The sequence below is a fragment of the Channa argus genome, chromosome 4 (assembly GCF_033026475.1).
Source record: "Channa argus isolate prfri chromosome 4, Channa argus male v1.0, whole genome shotgun sequence".
In the NCBI taxonomy this organism is placed as follows: Eukaryota; Metazoa; Chordata; class Actinopteri; order Anabantiformes; family Channidae; genus Channa; species Channa argus.
In genome coordinates, this window is record NC_090200.1 from 17,895,708 (window position 1) to 17,913,869 (window position 18,162).

Below are 18,162 nucleotides of genomic sequence, written 5' to 3' on the forward strand. Positions count from 1 at the left end.
AGCCAGTTTTATTAATATACTTTACCACTTTTCAGGATAAAAGCAAAATTGATCAAAATCCTGAAATCATATAAATGTACCATCACCTGATGTCAGAGATATATTTCACGGAGTATTATTTATGGTTATATTGTTTGACTAGGTCAACTAGATATTGTATTAACTTAACAAAAGGCATCAGACATCAGGTTCTTCCTCTGTGGTATAATACAGCCTTTAGCTTATATAATAGAGCCTGCAGCAGATTTGCATTATGATTGTTAACAGCGAGTAAATCTGACACGACCTCCACCACTTGCACACTTGGGCTGTCAGAGGAGCCAGGTCAACACGCTTTCCACCATCACAGAGAATTTGGATTTAACAAGGGGGGATTTAAGATGAACAGCAACTTTCCCAAAATTAATTATTTTAATGGAAAACTAAATATAACTTTTTTTAATTACCATACTTTTACAGTGTTAAAAATGTGTAACTTGTACAGATGTGTAAAGTCCTGGAAACTCTTCAATAAAACCACATTCATCATTACAGCTTAGTTTCTAGTCTCAATTAATCAAAACTCATCTGAGCTACATATGTATAATATCTAAACCTAAGAAATATCACCCTATTCAATGTTTAAACCAATCTTAATATCTAAACTTTATTTTAAACTTGGATGCAACTTAAATTAGGTCTCTGCTTCGCCCAGCCCTCCCTCTCCCTGCTCTGCTGTGCTCTGCTCTGCCCCACCACACCACACACTGCAGAGCACTCAGGCATACAAGATTTACAATAAATAAGAATGCTGCAAAAACTTACTAATTAAGCAGAAATCACTGTTCAGAAATGCGAGCCCGGCTCAAAAACCATTTAGAAGTGAATATCTCTGCAATGCTGCAAGTGTTGTTTAATGAGTCTGACTTAACAGGAAGCAACAACAGCCTCGCTCCACAATAACGTAAGTTTTGGAACATAAGCAAAAGTCTTCCTCAGTTTTCTTACCATGTTTTAAAGATAAACTTTTGAAGAGTGAGGACATTTATATGTGTGAACCAACACCACAAGCTGCAGTATGGCAGGCCTGATAATGACAACTTTTCTCCAGGAGGCAGCTAAGTGAATTTTTAATGCCACCCTGAACGCCCTCAGCAGGTCAGGATCACAACTCAACACCTGTCACTTATCTCTGATGAGTTATCTTCTTCCAAACAGCCTCCAGCTTCAGACCAAGCTACCCAGCATTCAATCCACACATCCAGAAGAAGAGGAGAAAGTAGAGGAGTTTACTCAAAATATCAAAATAGGGTCACCCCTGCCAAACATTTATTTCTCCTGTTCTAATTTTATATTATTATTTATTTTTTCCTGCTTGATGCCCATTTCTTATATTTTATTAGGAACATTGTTTAGATTTTTGCCATAATCTGCTGTTTGTTTTCATAATTTAAATCATCTTTATATTGCTTATTATTGCTAGTTTATATTATATATTCCCAAGAAATTGTGTTGGAACTGCCATACAAACCTTGTATCGGACTCTAAACTGCACACACATACGCACGCAAACACAAAGCAATGTGTTCACCCAGACATAAAAAACTGTGAGTGCCAAAAACACACTTTGTTTTTCACACACAATCCCTGTCTCTCTTCCATGAAATACACATAAACCTGATGGTCGGGGGCATCTGGGTGGAGCTGAAGTGAAGTGGTTCTGTACTGGAGTAGTTGTCATGGAGAACAAATTCAGAGAGAGACTTGATGATCCATAGCTTACCCTCACACCCACAAGAGGCCACACAGGCTACAGATGTGCACAAAACTGCAGAACGAGAGTAACTCCCTCTTTTGGTCTCTCTCTCCCTCTCTCCCTCTCTCCCTCTCTCATGCTCTCTCTCACACGCACACACACACACACACACACACACACACACACACACACAGAGCGTATTAAATAGTATTAAATAAGACAAAACCCTTCATCTTCAGCACTTACCACCAGAGTCAGTCACATTATATTATGCTGACTGACCATAGTCAGTCATGCACTATTATAATATACCTAAAACTCAAAGCACATTTTCTGGCTCTACTCCTACTTTGACCTTGAAGGGAAATGCATAGTGAATCTAAAGTGGAATAGACTATTTTTTTAAAGCTGGAAAACACAGGAGTCAAATATTGGTGTGTGACTAATAAAATCCCTACTAATAAAAAGATTTCAATAAAAACTGGAACAGAGCAACAATTATTTCACAGCTAAAACAAGCTAAAATGTCTGCTTAACATGAAAATGAAAAAAAAAAAAACAGATTAGCAAAATGTATTCACAAACAGGTGAAGTATGAATGTGATGCTAGTCAATTAAACACTTCAGTTAAATCCAAGAGAGGCTTTTGCTTTTATCAAAATGTCTGTGCCTTGCAGCAAAAGAGACTCGTCATTTTTTAATTAATTTACTTTTTAATAGCTGTAGTTCAGATAAACAGAAATGGGACTGTCACATTGCTAACTGAAACACAAACTCAATGTTTAACCACTAATTTTGTGCATCAATATGAACTCAAATGACATACTAGCACATATATAAAACCTACATCATTCCTAATTTTAGTCTAAACATCCATGTAATCTAATTTTGCTGAGCTCTAAGTTTCTTTCTTTCTTAACCTCTTCAGGACGTTTAAAATAGGGGAATAAGAAAATAAAAGCCACAAAGTTCGGGACATATACTTTATAAATATTATGTACTATAGTATAAGTTATTGTATTGCTTGTAGAAAACAAAACTGCACCTTCATCAATGCTTTGTCATTCCTTTTTTTTTTATTGTGCTCCATTGCATCTTATTTTATTAATGGTATATTCAATACTGTGCAAATGTTTTAACATCTAAAAGTGAAATAAAAATTATGTTGACATAAATAGTTTTTATAACATAACGTCTTACAGTGTTTATTCAAATCAATATTTGGTGCGTTTACCTTTGCCTTTTAAACAACACCAGTTTTTCTCCCTACACTTGTCCACAGTTTTCAAAGTAGGGGCAGGTATGTTGTGCCTGTGTGGATTTAGTTTGTCTCAGTGTTTTTGCTTCTTCATTTAGTTCAACACTCTATGATGTTGAGATCAGGGATAGAACTATAGTACTGCATATTTAACATCAGGGACAAAAAGTATTGATATATTTTTGTGTTGCTTATGTCTCCTTCTCTAAACAACTTGATTTTGCCCTCTTCATTTCCATCTTTACTCTTCAGTGGGCCCTTCACATTTATTTCTCTCCTGTGCCTCCTTTGTCTAGTCTGATATTTTAGTTTCCAAATTTCTATCTCTGTATCTCTTCATCCACCTCTCCAGTGGTCCAGTTAACACTACCCTGATCTGACCTGGTCTACTTTTTCTTGTAATACAGTCCAATTAGGCACAGGAAGTTAACCTGAGCCATCCTCTGAAGGTCGGCATACGAGCGTGGCTGTCAATTATACTGTTTATGTACTGGTAGTTTGTACATGTGGATGCTCTGTGAAGGCCATTGAGCTGTGGATGAAATATGTTTCCAGTATTTCTAATGGCATTATTACAGCAGGCGGCAGGGCCCATTATTAATAGTAAATGACAGTTTCTCTCCTAAAGGTCTTCATATTGATCCTCCCCATCCTCAGACTTGTCCTAATGATGATGTTCGTCCATGTCTTTCTCTACAGCTCTGTAATCAACGCCAGAGACACATTTACAACTTCTGAGTCACCATAAAGGACAAGCCCACACAACAAATAAGACCTTAGTATTAAAGGAGGGAGGTTATAGGAATGGCCAGCCTTAATATTCCTTGTCCCACCCTCCTCCTCCTCCTACTGAGATGGGTAAATGACTTTATCTTCTCACCCACCTTGTACATTGACACTGATGAGATAAATACTGGTGGACACGAGGATTGGTGGAGTGTGTTTTTGTGCCTGTGGTGGCTCCTGTTTTAAATGTGGCTATATGGAGATGTCTGTCACTCCTGATTGCACTCTCCACTTCAAATGGTGCTCTCAGGCTCAATCAGGAACATCTTAATGAGAATTAAAGCAACAGACTAAATAAGAGCCATAGAGAGGGAAACAGGAGAAAAAGAACAAAGATGTGTGTCTGTGGGTGGGTTCACACACATCATCCTCACCTCTATAGCAGTGGGAAATTGAGAAACAATTATGGGGAGAAAAGAGAGACGGCTCTAAGGAGCCTTAGAGGTACAGAGAGTAATGAGTTACTCATTGGTTTGGGGGTGCAGTGGTCGATAAACTGAGGGGTTAAAACCAGTAGGGGTGGGTTCCCAGTCCATACAAAAAATTAATAATTGTGGCTGTGGCTGAGAGGAGGCCGCCCTGCGAGCAGCATGATGATTCTTCTCACCAAATTTGCCTGCTATGGTCTGATAATCTAATAAAGCTTGTCTGTAGTGATTAAAGGCCCTTTCATAATGTTAAATTCAACATAAAATTGTATTGAACTGACTGCTCCTTTTTTTTCTCTATTAGAGAATGCACTACATGAACAGGGATAATAAAAACACAAGTCAAGTGAAAAATTGCTTATGGACTCATCTTTTAATATGAGAAAAATCCCTCATACTTAACATATTGTATTATGTAAATATGTAAACTGATAAAAATAGAATATATATGTAAATCTAACAACATTAAAAGAGTACTGATCTCAACACTAAAACTGAAGGTGATGGGTGCCAGTATAAATGCATGGGATTAAAGTGTTGTTTCCTTGGTGTCTCCTTATATATTGCTAGTTGCTTTTGGACATTTAGAATTTGGTTTTATTTGCCAAGGTTTTAGGTATAAGTCTCAAAGGTTTCAGCCTCCATCCTATTAAAAAAGATGTTTTCCTTATGATGAAGGGAATATTTTCATTCATATTTTCATTTCATTAAACCCAATAAGCAAAGAGCTAGCTAAGGTAGCTTGAAGTTTTGGTTTTGCATTAACTGTTTTTAGAGAAGCAGAGGAGATTTCAGGAAATGTGTGGTATTAATTCTGAAAAAATGCAAAACAACTGCGCAACATTATTCTTAAATGGCTGAACTCAGAGGAGATGCTCAGCTAATGATTACAGACAGCAGTCTCTTTGGAACACCAGCAGTTGTTTTCAAATGGAACCGTTCAGCTTCCCAAACAAGTGTCAGATGAGAAAACAGCTGCTAAATGTTGAAACCTTTAATGCATTGACATAAAGAATGGCAAAATAACCGCATCACTTCTGAAGTTCAAACTGAATCAAACCACAAACGTCCAGTGAAAGTGCCTCGAGCAATGCAAATGCAACCCAGTATAATCAAATTAGACAGCTACTGTCCTCTACTGGTGAGAAGCCTCTACTACAGTGATGAAATGATTCAAAATGCAAATGAAGCACTTTAACACATCAGCTGAGATTTCTTCCAGTAAGAAAGGAGGCTACCTGCTTCTGCAGTGAAAATCATTAGCTCAGCAGTGCAATTTAGGTTCATATTTTAAAAACTTAGTTAAGCACTAAAGCACTTATGATGAGACAAATTCTGTTAAATCCATTCTCTCATGATTTTGCCAAAAAACAGATTTGATATAGAGATTCAAAATCCTCTAATTCATCTGCTCCTTTGTAACTGCTGAGGTGTAATGTATAAAAAGGGCTTCAACTCAATATCACGAGAATGTTCATCACGTTTTGTCTATGCAGTGTATATAACATGTGTATATCAGCTGGATCCAGTCCAGCTCAGCAATGATAAAGCCTCTTTAGGAAGTCAGGAGGGTGCTAAACATTGTTGGTAGCCATCCATCAGTTTCAGTGCTGCAGCTGGAGCAGCTCCTGATGCCAGCTTTTATAATCCTTCACACTCAGAGCTGATGCCCACAGCGAAGCTATCAGATTAGCACTGCTGGCTAATCTACACAGCTGTATGTCAATGAATGAAAACCATCCCCTGCCTTCTGTGCTGCCATGCCTGACTGACTAAGATATGATTTTGAGAAAGGGGAAGGGGGGGGGGGGGGGGGTGTCTGTGTTTCTGTCATCCTCTCTACATACTGTACATATATACATATCATATTAAAAGCAGACCTCTGTCTTATAATGTGAATTTGTCTGTGGTTTGTGCGTGGAGCAGCAGATGGAACACATACTGACATATGAAGCCCCACACATACAGACGGAATAACTTTCACATTGACACGTTCATACAGCAGTCGGGATAAACCAGATGTCAAGACTGCCTCCATCTCTGGAAGTGAGACATGTTTGTGTCCCTCATCTCATTGGGCTTTACTGAACTCTCCCAACCTGCATACAGACCGGTTCATATACAGTGCTTGACTGCTTTTATTTAAAAAAAATACTTTACTGTAATGTAAATGGAAATACAGTAGTTTTTATGCCACTATATTCATTTAAGATGTATTTGTTACAGATTGAAATTCTACATACAGTGAACATAAGATGGGTTTATAAAAATTGATGCATCCATATAGATTTAACCACTAGACAGTATAAAAAAATGGAACGAGTGCCATTTGGACCAAGTGTATTAGTCAAATGTTGCTTATGCACTGATCAAACAATAAATAATACTATAGATAGGGGCTATTCTTCTGCTTCTGATATTTCAAGCATAAATATGCATACACAAATTAAAGTAAACTTTTAAGAGCACTGTTTTTATTTGTATTGGGATTTTTTTACGGTCTGAAATTTTTTTCTACCACTGCTAAAACCGCAGTGAGGAGCCGCTGCTGTGCAAGATACAATGCATCTAATAATATGCTTGTCCATCAGCAAGAGTCTGATTTATTGCATCTCAGTGCCTAAAATAGAGTCTCTATAAATTACCACAAGATAAGGATGCTCCACCGAGGGGGCGGCTGTAGCTCAGTTAGTAAAGGCAATCGTTCACGGGTCAGTGGTTCGATCCCCAGTCGTGGCTATATGTCGAGGTGTCTCTGGGCAAGACACTGAAACCCCAACAGCCCTTTCCCATCCCCAGCTGTCCCTAGCAGCAAGCCTAGGAAGGCTGCATCCCAAGCCCAGGAAGGTTGCGCCAGGAACGGAATCCGGCGTAAAAAGTGCAAAATCAACATGCCGACAATGATCTGCTGATCTCACAGGATAAGCCGAAAGGACTAAAAAAAAAAACACGCTCCACCAAGTGGTCAGAGGTGTAAATACAAATAACATTACACACTAGTGAAAATGGTTTCTGCCCAGCTGCCTCCTATAAAATGTTGAACAAAGTGTGCTTCTCATTTCTATTGAATCAGCACCATTAACTGCAGGGGGTGAATCAACTTAAAATTACTTAAAATTATTAGATTTATATGTAAAAATGAGAAAGAAAAAAGTCCCAAAAACATACAGAAATACAAACGTATAAACACATTTGTACTTAAACTATTTCTATTGTATGTAACTATTTACATTTTTTATTGATTACTTTTCTAATTTCTTATTGTTTTAAAAGAAATGATATGCATGCCCACCTTTGCATTTATTTTCTAATCTTTTCTCAACACACACACACGCACACGCACACACACGCACACACACGCACACACACGCACGCACACACACACACTTTGTCTAAAATTATAAACATCATGAATATTCAGGAACATATTTGATCTAAGCCAGATGAGCTGCTTTAAGTTCCAACATCCCGCTTATTTGAAGCACACTATCAAAATGCGACCTCACACACTGCACTGTACAGTAAAGTCACATCACCGAGTTGAGTTATTAATACCAACAGAGCAGGCAGGATGTTATGCACTGATTCTTCAAGCTTCTCATCAACAAAGCGCCAAGAGAGCAGAAGAAGGTCACCGTCTCTCCCTCTGCTCCATCTGTCCCTCCATACTGTACCCACACTGAGATGAAGAGCAGGACTTGGACAGGCGAGTCAGAAAAGTTGACAACTTAAAGCAATGCTTGAACTAGATAAGTAAACGCATGAAATTTACCAAAGAAAGAGTTTCCAAAACCAAAGATACAAGAGAAATGTATGGAATTGAAACAGTATATTTATCTCTTTAGGGTTCAAACTCAGCATGCCAGACTAACAAGTGTACTTCCAAAGGAAAAGGGCCTGTACGTAGCTAATTACAGTATTATGTGTGGTTACATCCCAAAACTGGGCCGGTCAGTTGGTATAGCGGGGTAATACTGTTTCGTGGCTATTCTCTGCACTTTATCCAGAGGTTCACACTACAGCTTGTCCTGCCAAAACTTGCATTGGTGTCGCATTTACATCATTCTTAAGTTATTGCTGAAAAATCCTGTATGAACACATGAACCTCTGAAAATAAATAATGTATACAAGCGTGTCACTTACGTTATATCGAATTGTATTTGAATGACAATGACTTTTTTTAAGAGACAGTTCTGGCATTTAGCCGGGTTTGGCATTCGCTTTAGTTTGCTCTACTTTGATGACAAATTCTGCAAGAGTCTCATCATTTTCAGTGAGCAACACTGAAATGGAGAGACTGTTTTCCCACTGCTAATAAGAATCTCACTAGTGACTCTTCCACCAATATTACATTAAAATGCATTTGTGAAAGTTTGGTGTAGCTACAATGGCTGGAGCTGCTGCCACACCTGACTATTGGAGACTGGTCGATTTCACAAAGCTAATGGGATAAAAAGTTGCAATTTAAAAGAGAATTTTACTTTTTATTTCAGATAAAGTTGTTTCAGTTTTGTGCTAAAATCCTGTTTACAGTTTCATTAGTAAAAAGCTCCCTGGCCTGGCCTGTCCTATATAAGCTGTGGCCGAGAGCTACTGCATAGAGAGAGAGGGTGGCTGTGCTCCACTTAGGTGTTAAAGGCCATATTGACACCTTGAATTCATATTGTTTTTTCTTACAAAAGAGAGGGACAAAAACATATTTTTAAGTTACCTTTCAAATAATAAATATCAGCAAGCAGTGAAGTATTTGTGGCTTCACATCTGCCACTGCTAAGTACCTTCAAGCATGAAAAAAAGCATTTCTGATATTCTGTTTGTTGTTATGTAAATTGGAGCTGCATTTGTTGTGGATTTAGCCTAAGATGATGGCCCTAATATAATATGAATAAAGAAATAAACCTCTAAAAATAGCTGACATTAATATTATTATTATCACCAATACTGTCCACAGCTATTTATGACTAGAGATTAATTAAAATTAAAAAAAGGGAGGTGGGTTATTTAAAGGAGGATACATATTTTATTTCATCGTTTTCTTTAAGGGTTTTTCTTTTCTTTTTTTAAACTGAGAATAAACAGGAAAAACTGCATCACTGAACTTTATTTGAGACGAAATCTAACAATATTGTGAAATTTTTATTTTCTATAAACTGAAATCTGTACCTATTTTGTTCATTTAGGGAAAGTCAAATCAAGTCAAAGTCAAATCCCACAATAAAGGCATAACCACAGAAACAATTTTGAAAGTTAATCTGCCAGACAAAAACACAAGATGGCATTTTCTCTGTTTCCCAAAGTGTGTATTCTCACACCTTCACCATACCCTTCTCTTAAAACTCCACCTCTCTTTCTCGCTTGTTCTCTCACACACAGAGACACTCATTCACACGTCTCTCCTCTTCATAGTGTTCTAACACCTCTCCCAAAGATTACACATCATACCTGCTCGGTGCTGACAAACACAGAAGAGGGATGTTTATCAGATAATTAAGTACTTTACAGATGGACACAGCCAATAACTCATTCACCATAAAGCCTTTTTTTAAATATTATTTGTGCAAATGTAATTGGAAGGCTTTTAGTTCTTCAGTTCAGTTGTAGGTGTAATACATTTTTGATTTTACTAATGGGAGACAGATAGGGGGCTCTGTCACTGCAGATATTTTGACTTGTCGTAGTAGGTACAGGTTTTACTAGTGACGTTAACAGGGGTTTCGTGCAAGTGTCCCAGTAGATCCTAACAGTGTGAGTGAGAACACGCACTTTTACCACACCAAAACTAAAGAAGCTGCATTGAATTAAATGATCATTATTTTATTATTTTAACATCTGCTACTGTGACGTGTCAAAATGTCATCTGGAAGAAAGGCGATTAATAGCTCTGTGTAAAAATGCTATTTTTATGCTATTGCTGAAATCTTTTTGTCAAGATTGGATTTTTTAGTGAAGACTGGCCTTATATTGTGGCATTTCTACTAGTATTGTTTAACTTACATCACATCCATTTATATGACAGAACGGAGACACTTGAGGCACAGAAATAAATAATAACCCTCTTGAGTAACATACTTGAATCACATTTCTTTCCTGGCAAATGAAGTAGTTTCTCTGCAAAACAAAACACTATTCCTTGATTGGTTGATTGATTAGTTGACATTATAGCGAGTTCAACGTTATGACATGTTAAAGACACAAGTGGAAGGTGACTTGACACACATCTCACACCTGCATGTTGTGACGTGCAAGAAAACCTGCCAACACAGGACCTGTGAAAGAGATACAGTCTGTGTTCGTGACTCAGACTATAAACTGGCTCAGAATTGAGTTGAGAATGCAGCAGCACCACAAACAAAACATGTTTGTTCCAGTAAAAGGTGCAAAAAAAAATTCCTGTATTCGCAAAGCAATGTCATGGAATATCTATCTGGATATGTGCCCACATGCCTGTAAGCAGTGCGTTTCCTGAAATTTGTGATCAGATTAGATGGAACAAGTCAGGGCAGAGTCAGGCTGTGACCTCGCTCTGGAGGTCCATCAGACCTCACTGTCATACTCCCTTAAGGGACAGATAGGGGCTTTCTACATTCTACCTGACTGAAAATAGCTTATTAAAGTGTGCAAATGTGTCCATGCTCGCATGGGCAGTCAGACATGATTGTGCACCCAGAGAGGACATCCATTTCTGATTTGGATGAGCCAAGCTACTGACCTGCTACTAGACGATTCCTCAGTGGGCCGTGAGTGTGTCAGCAGCTGTCTGCAAGCACACTACCATAAATACACTGCACTCTCCACTGGATGGAAGTTAAATAGTAATATGACAGCCAAGAGGGAGAGACAGAGGGGAAGGGAACAAAAAATATGTAGCGAATGGGAACACAAACTGTGCACAAACAGCAGAGGATTGAAGGACGTTCTTAGTAGAAAAACACATTCTGCTGCAGAACAGTCTCATGTTCAAATGGGTAAGACAAAGGGGGGAGGGAGGGAGAGAATAGACCTATCTGAAATATTTGCACATTAGCATTTATCCCCTCACACATCACAAGACTGTACTCCGTCAGCAGCTCTCATTCAATAATCGATCACTCGATCAATCAATCCACGGAAACACTGAGCTTGACAGTGAGGAGTCATGCGAGGATATGGGAAGAGTAAACTCTGCAAAGTCCAAAAAATTTTTATAAATAGTTTGATTTCTTGCTCTACCAATGTCCCAGAAACAAATCCCTGTAATGCTCATTTCATGGCAGAGGACGCAGCACTTTTAGCCACTTACTGGGACTTAAACTGAGCCTCAGAGGGTGTGAAAATAACTCCTCTGCTGCTCCTTCAATCCAATGTTCTAGTCTCACACAGACCCTGCTTGCTTTTACACTGGCTGACAGAAGAAGGTCAGTCAGTCAACACAGTTGCCACAAATCTACTGCTATGTTCAGAAACATTACAACACGCCTCCTGCTTCTGAGGCCACAATAATTACACCAAACACCCCACAGGCTGACAATAACAAAACACTCAAAAGCTTCTCAAACTATGACTGCAAGAGAAGCTGCACAATTATTTTCCATTTCATGAACAAAATGTGTGAGAGCCTATGTACTGTAAAAACCCGAGCTAATCAATGTGAAAGCGGCCTCAACAGTAATTAGGCTGCACAGGTTTAATTTTTCATCAGTGCATTATGATTACACTGTAACACTGTTTTGTGGACTGGCAGCCTGCAGACTCCATGTGTTTCTGTGTGAAGCCTGTCTGTCAGCAAAGCAAAAAAAGAAAAAAAAAACAACAAAAGAAAAACATTGGATCCACGGAGCAGGCCTGTTGAGTGAAACCATCCTGGTCCTCGACAAAAAATAAGGAGACAACACAGGCTGGGGAATCACGCCTAAGCGGACACACCCCCCTCCAGGCTGTGGCATCGGACCAGCGACACTGTGATAAACAAACGGCGGCTGCTTCAGGCTGTGATATAATCATTACAGTCTGGCGCTGATCCTGGTGGACTGAACCCATCATTTCGGCTCGTAATCATGTTACACCAACAAACAGGCCTGAGCTTAGGTTTGTGCGTTGTCCACCTAAACACACGCTCTCTGTCCTCAGTATAGACTGACAGATGACTGAGCAGATGACATCTTAATCAGAGCAGCTCGACAGACAGACACACAGACACGCACACACTACTCTCCACCACTTTTATCCTGGCCTCTCGTGCTCAGCGTATCTCACCTTGCTTGACAGATTTGAGGCGGACTGGGTCTTTGCAGTGTTTAATCACAGCCAGCACGTCTCGGGTGGTGAGCCCGGCCACTGGCATGTCGTTGACCTCCAGTAACAGCTCATCCTGGGCCAGTTTACCGCTTTGGATCAGTCCCTTCCCCTGCTTCACTTCGCCGAAGTAGGGGAACTGGCCGTTTTCTGCGCCCCCCTTCAGCTCAAACCCCAGCTCCCCTTCCTTCCCCCGGGTTATCACCGCTTCGTGGACTTTGTTGGTCCAGTGGTTTTTCTTCTTCAGGCTTTTAGACATCGTTAGGGCGAGTTGATTACCACGGGCTAGCCCATACAAAAGCTTCCTACCGTCTCATGCCTGCCTTTGTGCGACCGGCTGCAGCTTCACAGCGCCCGTGTCCATCATCACCGGTGCACGCCAGGCGCAGTGTCCGCTCGGCGAGCTGCGCAGTCGGGCAGAAGGCTGCAGTACAGCACGGCGGCGGTTGAAATAATTATTACTCAGTCAGACACACAGACGCAATCGACAGATACTGGCGGATGACCCGGATGTGAAGCCTGAAGGAGGGGAGAGATGAATGGTTCTGGTTCGGCGTAAAAGGATGAAGAGGAGGGGAAATAACACAGGAGGCGCTTCACTCCCACTACACTGCCAGGGGCGCTTCCTCAGGCTCACTGTGATCACACAGGGGCGATGACATGTAGGAGAAGCATCACTTTACACCACATTATACATAAACAACGCTGTAGGATCTAACTGGAAACTTGTTTGTTTTTGGGTTTTTTTTTTTGTTGTTTTGTTTTGTTTTTTGCAGGATCATATTAAACATATAAGAAAATGCATTTAAAGAGATATTGACCATGCAAAAGAAAAGACTGAGTTTTGTGTAATTAAAAGTAGTTTACCACAGGGCTTCATGGGAAAATGATTTGGGCCCTACAATCACAGAGGACCCAACCAGGCTCACCATGTGGCACTTGTGGTTTTATTATTCAAAGTTTGCTTGTTAACACAGCACAGACCACTTACACACATTATGAACCAACACAGAAGTCTAAGGGCAACACCGGCATCACTGATTAACTAAGCTTACCCCATCTTGTTGCAGGTCCACCAATTTGAAATCCAGTATAATTTTATTATGTGATGCATTTTATTCCCTTAATTCATTATTGCTCAATATATAGACCTACACAATTCAGGAAATATTTCTTTTACCAAACAACCTTGTTATCAGATAAAAGTCAAAGGTTTTTGTCAAATTCCATCTTTAACAAATTCCTGTTTCTATCTGCAAACTCTGTAGTTCTTCTGGTCAAGTAGAGATCATTGATATGTCAAACTATGGCTAATGTTAAAATATGGCTAGATCAGATGTGCCACATAAGTCCCTGAAAGGGAATAGCTGAAAGGAAAAGAAGAAGCATTCTGGTTTTGAAATTATTTAAGTGTTTTAAAACACTCTTGAAGCCAGTTGCCATTTTTGCTAAGATGACTGAGAATGACAAATCCTTTTGTTGCCATTACTTTTTCATGGATGCATTGGTTTACACAGCTGGTGAAGTAAAGTTTCATTCAATATTTAAAAGAAAGGTCAAAAGTTGCTCCTCCAGATCTACTGAGGATGATAGTCCCTCTCACCTGCTGTGTGTGTATGTGTGTGTTTTTTTAGGACATGCATGTTCTTCTGTCATATGAATTTCCTCCCTACAAAATGGCATTACTATACACAACCCTCTGTCCGTTTTACAGCCAGTAAATAATCCATGGGGATCAGGGGATTCACTTTGAGCCTCAGTGTACTTACTCCAGTGTCTTGGCATTTAGGTCATACTGTAGTTCTTCTTGCAGCTCATGTTTTTAAAGTAATTCTTAGCAGATGATGAACCAGACTATATGATTATTAAAGATGAAGATTAAATAGTACTGATATAATCCAGAAACTGGCTGGATTAGTAGATTACCTACTCAAAGAGGAAAAGAATCCCTGCTTTTCTTCAATTGTGCCTCTGCTGGTGGAAGTCAGAACTGCAGCCTCAGCTTCAAGAAATCTGGAGTCTGGACTGAAATATACAGTAGCTCAGGGTTAAAAGATTGTGTAGGGCTTAGAGTTTGAAGGTTTTCATGCCAACACCAGCTAATTTATGGTTACAGATATACTAAATTGTGAAGTCAGCTGGTACTGCCTTCATATGAGATAAAAGTTGTTGACGCTGTGTAGCTTTTTTGTAGTTTTTGTCTGAGCAGGATAAATCACGCACTGAGTGTTCACCCTTTGCTCATTTATCTATATCTGGATCAGTGAATTTCACTATTTTGGACTTTCCTTTCATAGAAGAACAAACACAAAAGCCATCAGCTGTCGAAGATTTGAGCTGGAGCATCTAAATTGGGAGTCACTTCAAGCAACTCACCACCACTGTAAGATTTCCTTTTGACAGCATGCTAAAGTAGTACAGTAGTAGCTCTAGGTACTGTCTGTGTGGCCACTCACAGATGCACAGTGTTAGGAGGAGGTGAGCTCTTGACAGCATTGTAATCATGCTCTTTTAGTCTTGTTGTCATTGTGGCAGACGGTCTCAAAATCAATGTCTGCTTTATCTGTGTTATTTTTCTTTAAAAGCTGTGAGTTTTACCAGAACTACCTACTCCATTAAATCTTTCACTTTCTGCCAGAATATTAACAATCAAATTAAAAATTGTGCACTAGAGAAGCATTCACATGGGCCTCCTCAGACTGTCTGTAATTATTTTTCTGACTGTGTTTGTGTACAATGGGAGGATGAAGGAATAAAAAAGGAAAGGATATTACTTTATATCATCATTACAGACAGAAAGTAATGAGCATCCTAAAGCAGGCTGCCAACAACAGAAGGCAAAAAATACAATAACACGAGGCAGTCTGTGCACTCTAAGGGGGCATTTCAATAGAGCCTATATGGATTTAGCTCACTGCCTCCCTCATTGACATTGTGTATTTGCTCCTAAGGAAGAAATGCACACCAAGTAGTTTTTTGTGCGTGACAAAAACAGGGGGAGAAGAGTCACCTTCGCAGAGACACTCACACACTCTCAGTAGGGCGAACAGACTCCTCGTGTCCTTATCATCTTTATTTTATCCAGATATGCCAGACTAAGGATAAACACATAAGTTATCATTTTCTGTCCAGTGAGACACTGACAATCTTTGGGGGAAAAAATTCAACTTTAAAATTATATAGATTGTATGCTGGAGCAGCTGGTAAAAATCAGTTTCAAATGCGCACACCCTCACACTCACAATCAAATGTAACACACAGAGCAAATAAGTTAATTAGGCTGAGTGGCTTAAGGGAATTGGCAACTAAACCATACTGGCTTTTTCTCCAAGCTCACAATGAGATTTAATTATGTAGTGAAACTTGTGATGGCAAACTACACCTGTAGAAAGTCCAGACTCACTAAAAACCAAACCTCTAGACATCTTCACTAAAGCCTGATTGATAGACCAACTAATGTCTGCTGATACAGGTTTATCACAGATGTAATGCCAGAACAGCAATGCAGAGGATGTGTTTAAGGTAATTTAGTAACAGCTGTAAAATAGATCATGTTTAAAAACCTTAAAAGATTCAATAATTTGTATTAAATTGGCTATAATTGATAGTTTAATAGTGTCCAATGACAATGAGAAAATAAAATGGCAATGTGCTAGCTAGGATGAACCTTATAATTATCTTCTAACTCTGCAGCTCATATCACTTCACTGTCCACAAATATGCTGTGTTGGTCCAGTCTCTCTCTTTTGGGTCATTGTCAGCCACAGCAGGCAGCTGTTTTCAGTGAAAAAGCTCCAAGAACACACTGTACGCAAACAGCAAAAAGACACAGCTAAGAGACTAGCAGGTCAACACAGTGAAGCATTCAACGGTTAAAGAGCCAGATCTTTCCTCGGGGCGTTAGAGGACAAACACAGAGCTAATGCATTCCACTGAGTGGCATATTGATATCTATATTTGTAATACTACCGATCTGTTTAATGTGAAAAAGGAAACCTTTCACTAAAGTCACCATTTAGAGTAATATTTTAGCATTTGGGGAAATACACGTCTTTTTATTTTTCTAAAAAATTGGATGAGAAGCTCAATACCATGAAGCTGCTGCCACTAGCATGAATACCAAAAACAAAGCGAAACAACTAGATTGGCTCTGTCCAAAGTTAAAAAATAGAGCAAAGAGCATCTCCAATGTTTAATAATTAACACGTTAGTTGAAGGTGGGTGTGTGTTACTAAACTAAGTAGCTACTGGTGATAGCTTCATGTTTACTATAAACCCTGAGCATACTATGGATTGAAAATGGAAATTAGCACATTTCCAAAAATGTTGAACTATTCCTTTAAAGCACAAACCAAACTCTGTTATACATTTATGTAAAAATAAAAATTATAGGACATCCTCACCAATATGACACACTGTTATCAGATAAAAACCTGTTGTCTCTTCCTGTCTTCTCTGTTGGTAACACTTTTAATCTAATGTATTAAGCTACATATGAAAAAACAAGGCAGTTTTTTTGGGTGAAGACTGTACTTTGGATTGGATTCCCATTGCTTTGACTCTGTGGTCAGCTGCACTTTGCAGTATTGTGCCGTTTGATCAAAATCATTAGCATCATCATCCTCTTCTTTACTTTCCTTAACTACTTCAGTTTTGAAGAAGCTTCATATCCATACTGTTTGATCTCCCCATAGGAGCTTTGGAGATTAGCTAAATGACTTTGCAGTTAGCTTTTAAATCACACAATGCCTCCCAAGATAGTGTCCTCTCGGCTAATGCCCAGTCATTGTGCTTGAGCAGAGATGGCTTAGCTACTTAAGGCTGCAAGACAGAAGTCAGCCTTGGCACCGCTGTGCCCCATTTGGGGAATGTTAGTTGCCATCCCTTTGGTGTTTATTAAAAATATATATTTTTTTAAATACTGGAACATGACAGTTGTTGCAATAATCCCATCACTATCTCTAAACTAATTCCTTTAATGGTTGATCGTTTATAAATACTGGGCAGGATCCTGGGCCTCAGTTATTGCTTTGAATCAGCACAGCTTGGTCGAAAAATCACTTTCACATTTTAGTTCAGAATTAATTAGTCCTAATCTTGGGGTGTTTCCAATGGAGATTTAATAGTAAAGACCAATGCATCTTTGTCAGGAACAATCTGTGTTAATTATATTAAAACTGATTAGATTTCCACTTGTCTCCTTTATGGCCATGAAGCAGGCATCAGTTTTGGTCATCATCATGGTCATTACTCAATGTTTCCACTAGAGGGAACTATGTATTGTCAATATCAGCTCTGCTTTCCAGTCCCTCTCTGACTTCCAGGCAGTTTTAGAAGTATTAAAGTCCCGTCTACTTATGTTTTGTATACCATTTCTTTACTTCCATGTTGGATTTTCACTGTGCAGAATGAGCATTGAGCAAAACTCCACGACATTTTAAGTTGCCTTTCTTGACCATGATTGCCTCAATATTTAAAGATGAGGTTATAACAATTTGTAAGTTGCTTATTAACAAGAGGATAAATTATTATTAGAGCATTTTTATTTCTCTTTTAAAATGTCTAGAGGGGACCTCTTAAGATTCTCCTGCACATTTATAAATCTACTAATATACAACGTGGGTATAGTGCAAAAACGTGCCCATGTTAGATTCTTCTGATCTACAAACTTCTCTTCTCAAAAT

The 18,162-nt window shown here is 39.0% G+C and overlaps 1 protein-coding gene across 7 annotated transcripts in view; it reads right to left on the reverse strand.

Annotated features, from left to right (window-relative positions):
* Positions 1-13,085, reverse strand: part of LOC137125646 (membrane-associated guanylate kinase, WW and PDZ domain-containing protein 2-like) — a 66,441-nt gene extending 53,356 nt beyond the window's left edge. For 3 of the 7 annotated variants that reach the window (XM_067501440.1, XM_067501439.1, XM_067501448.1), the window contains exon 1: positions 12,440-13,085. In XM_067501440.1, the coding sequence (XP_067357541.1) occupies positions 12,440-12,737 (298 nt within the window). In that variant the 5' untranslated portion in view covers positions 12,738-13,085. The remainder of the gene's footprint in view (positions 1-12,439) is intronic. The other 4 variants (XM_067501442.1, XM_067501441.1, XM_067501447.1 and 1 more) reach the window with 2 other exon arrangements.
* Positions 13,086-18,162: the final 5,077 nt, after the last annotated feature.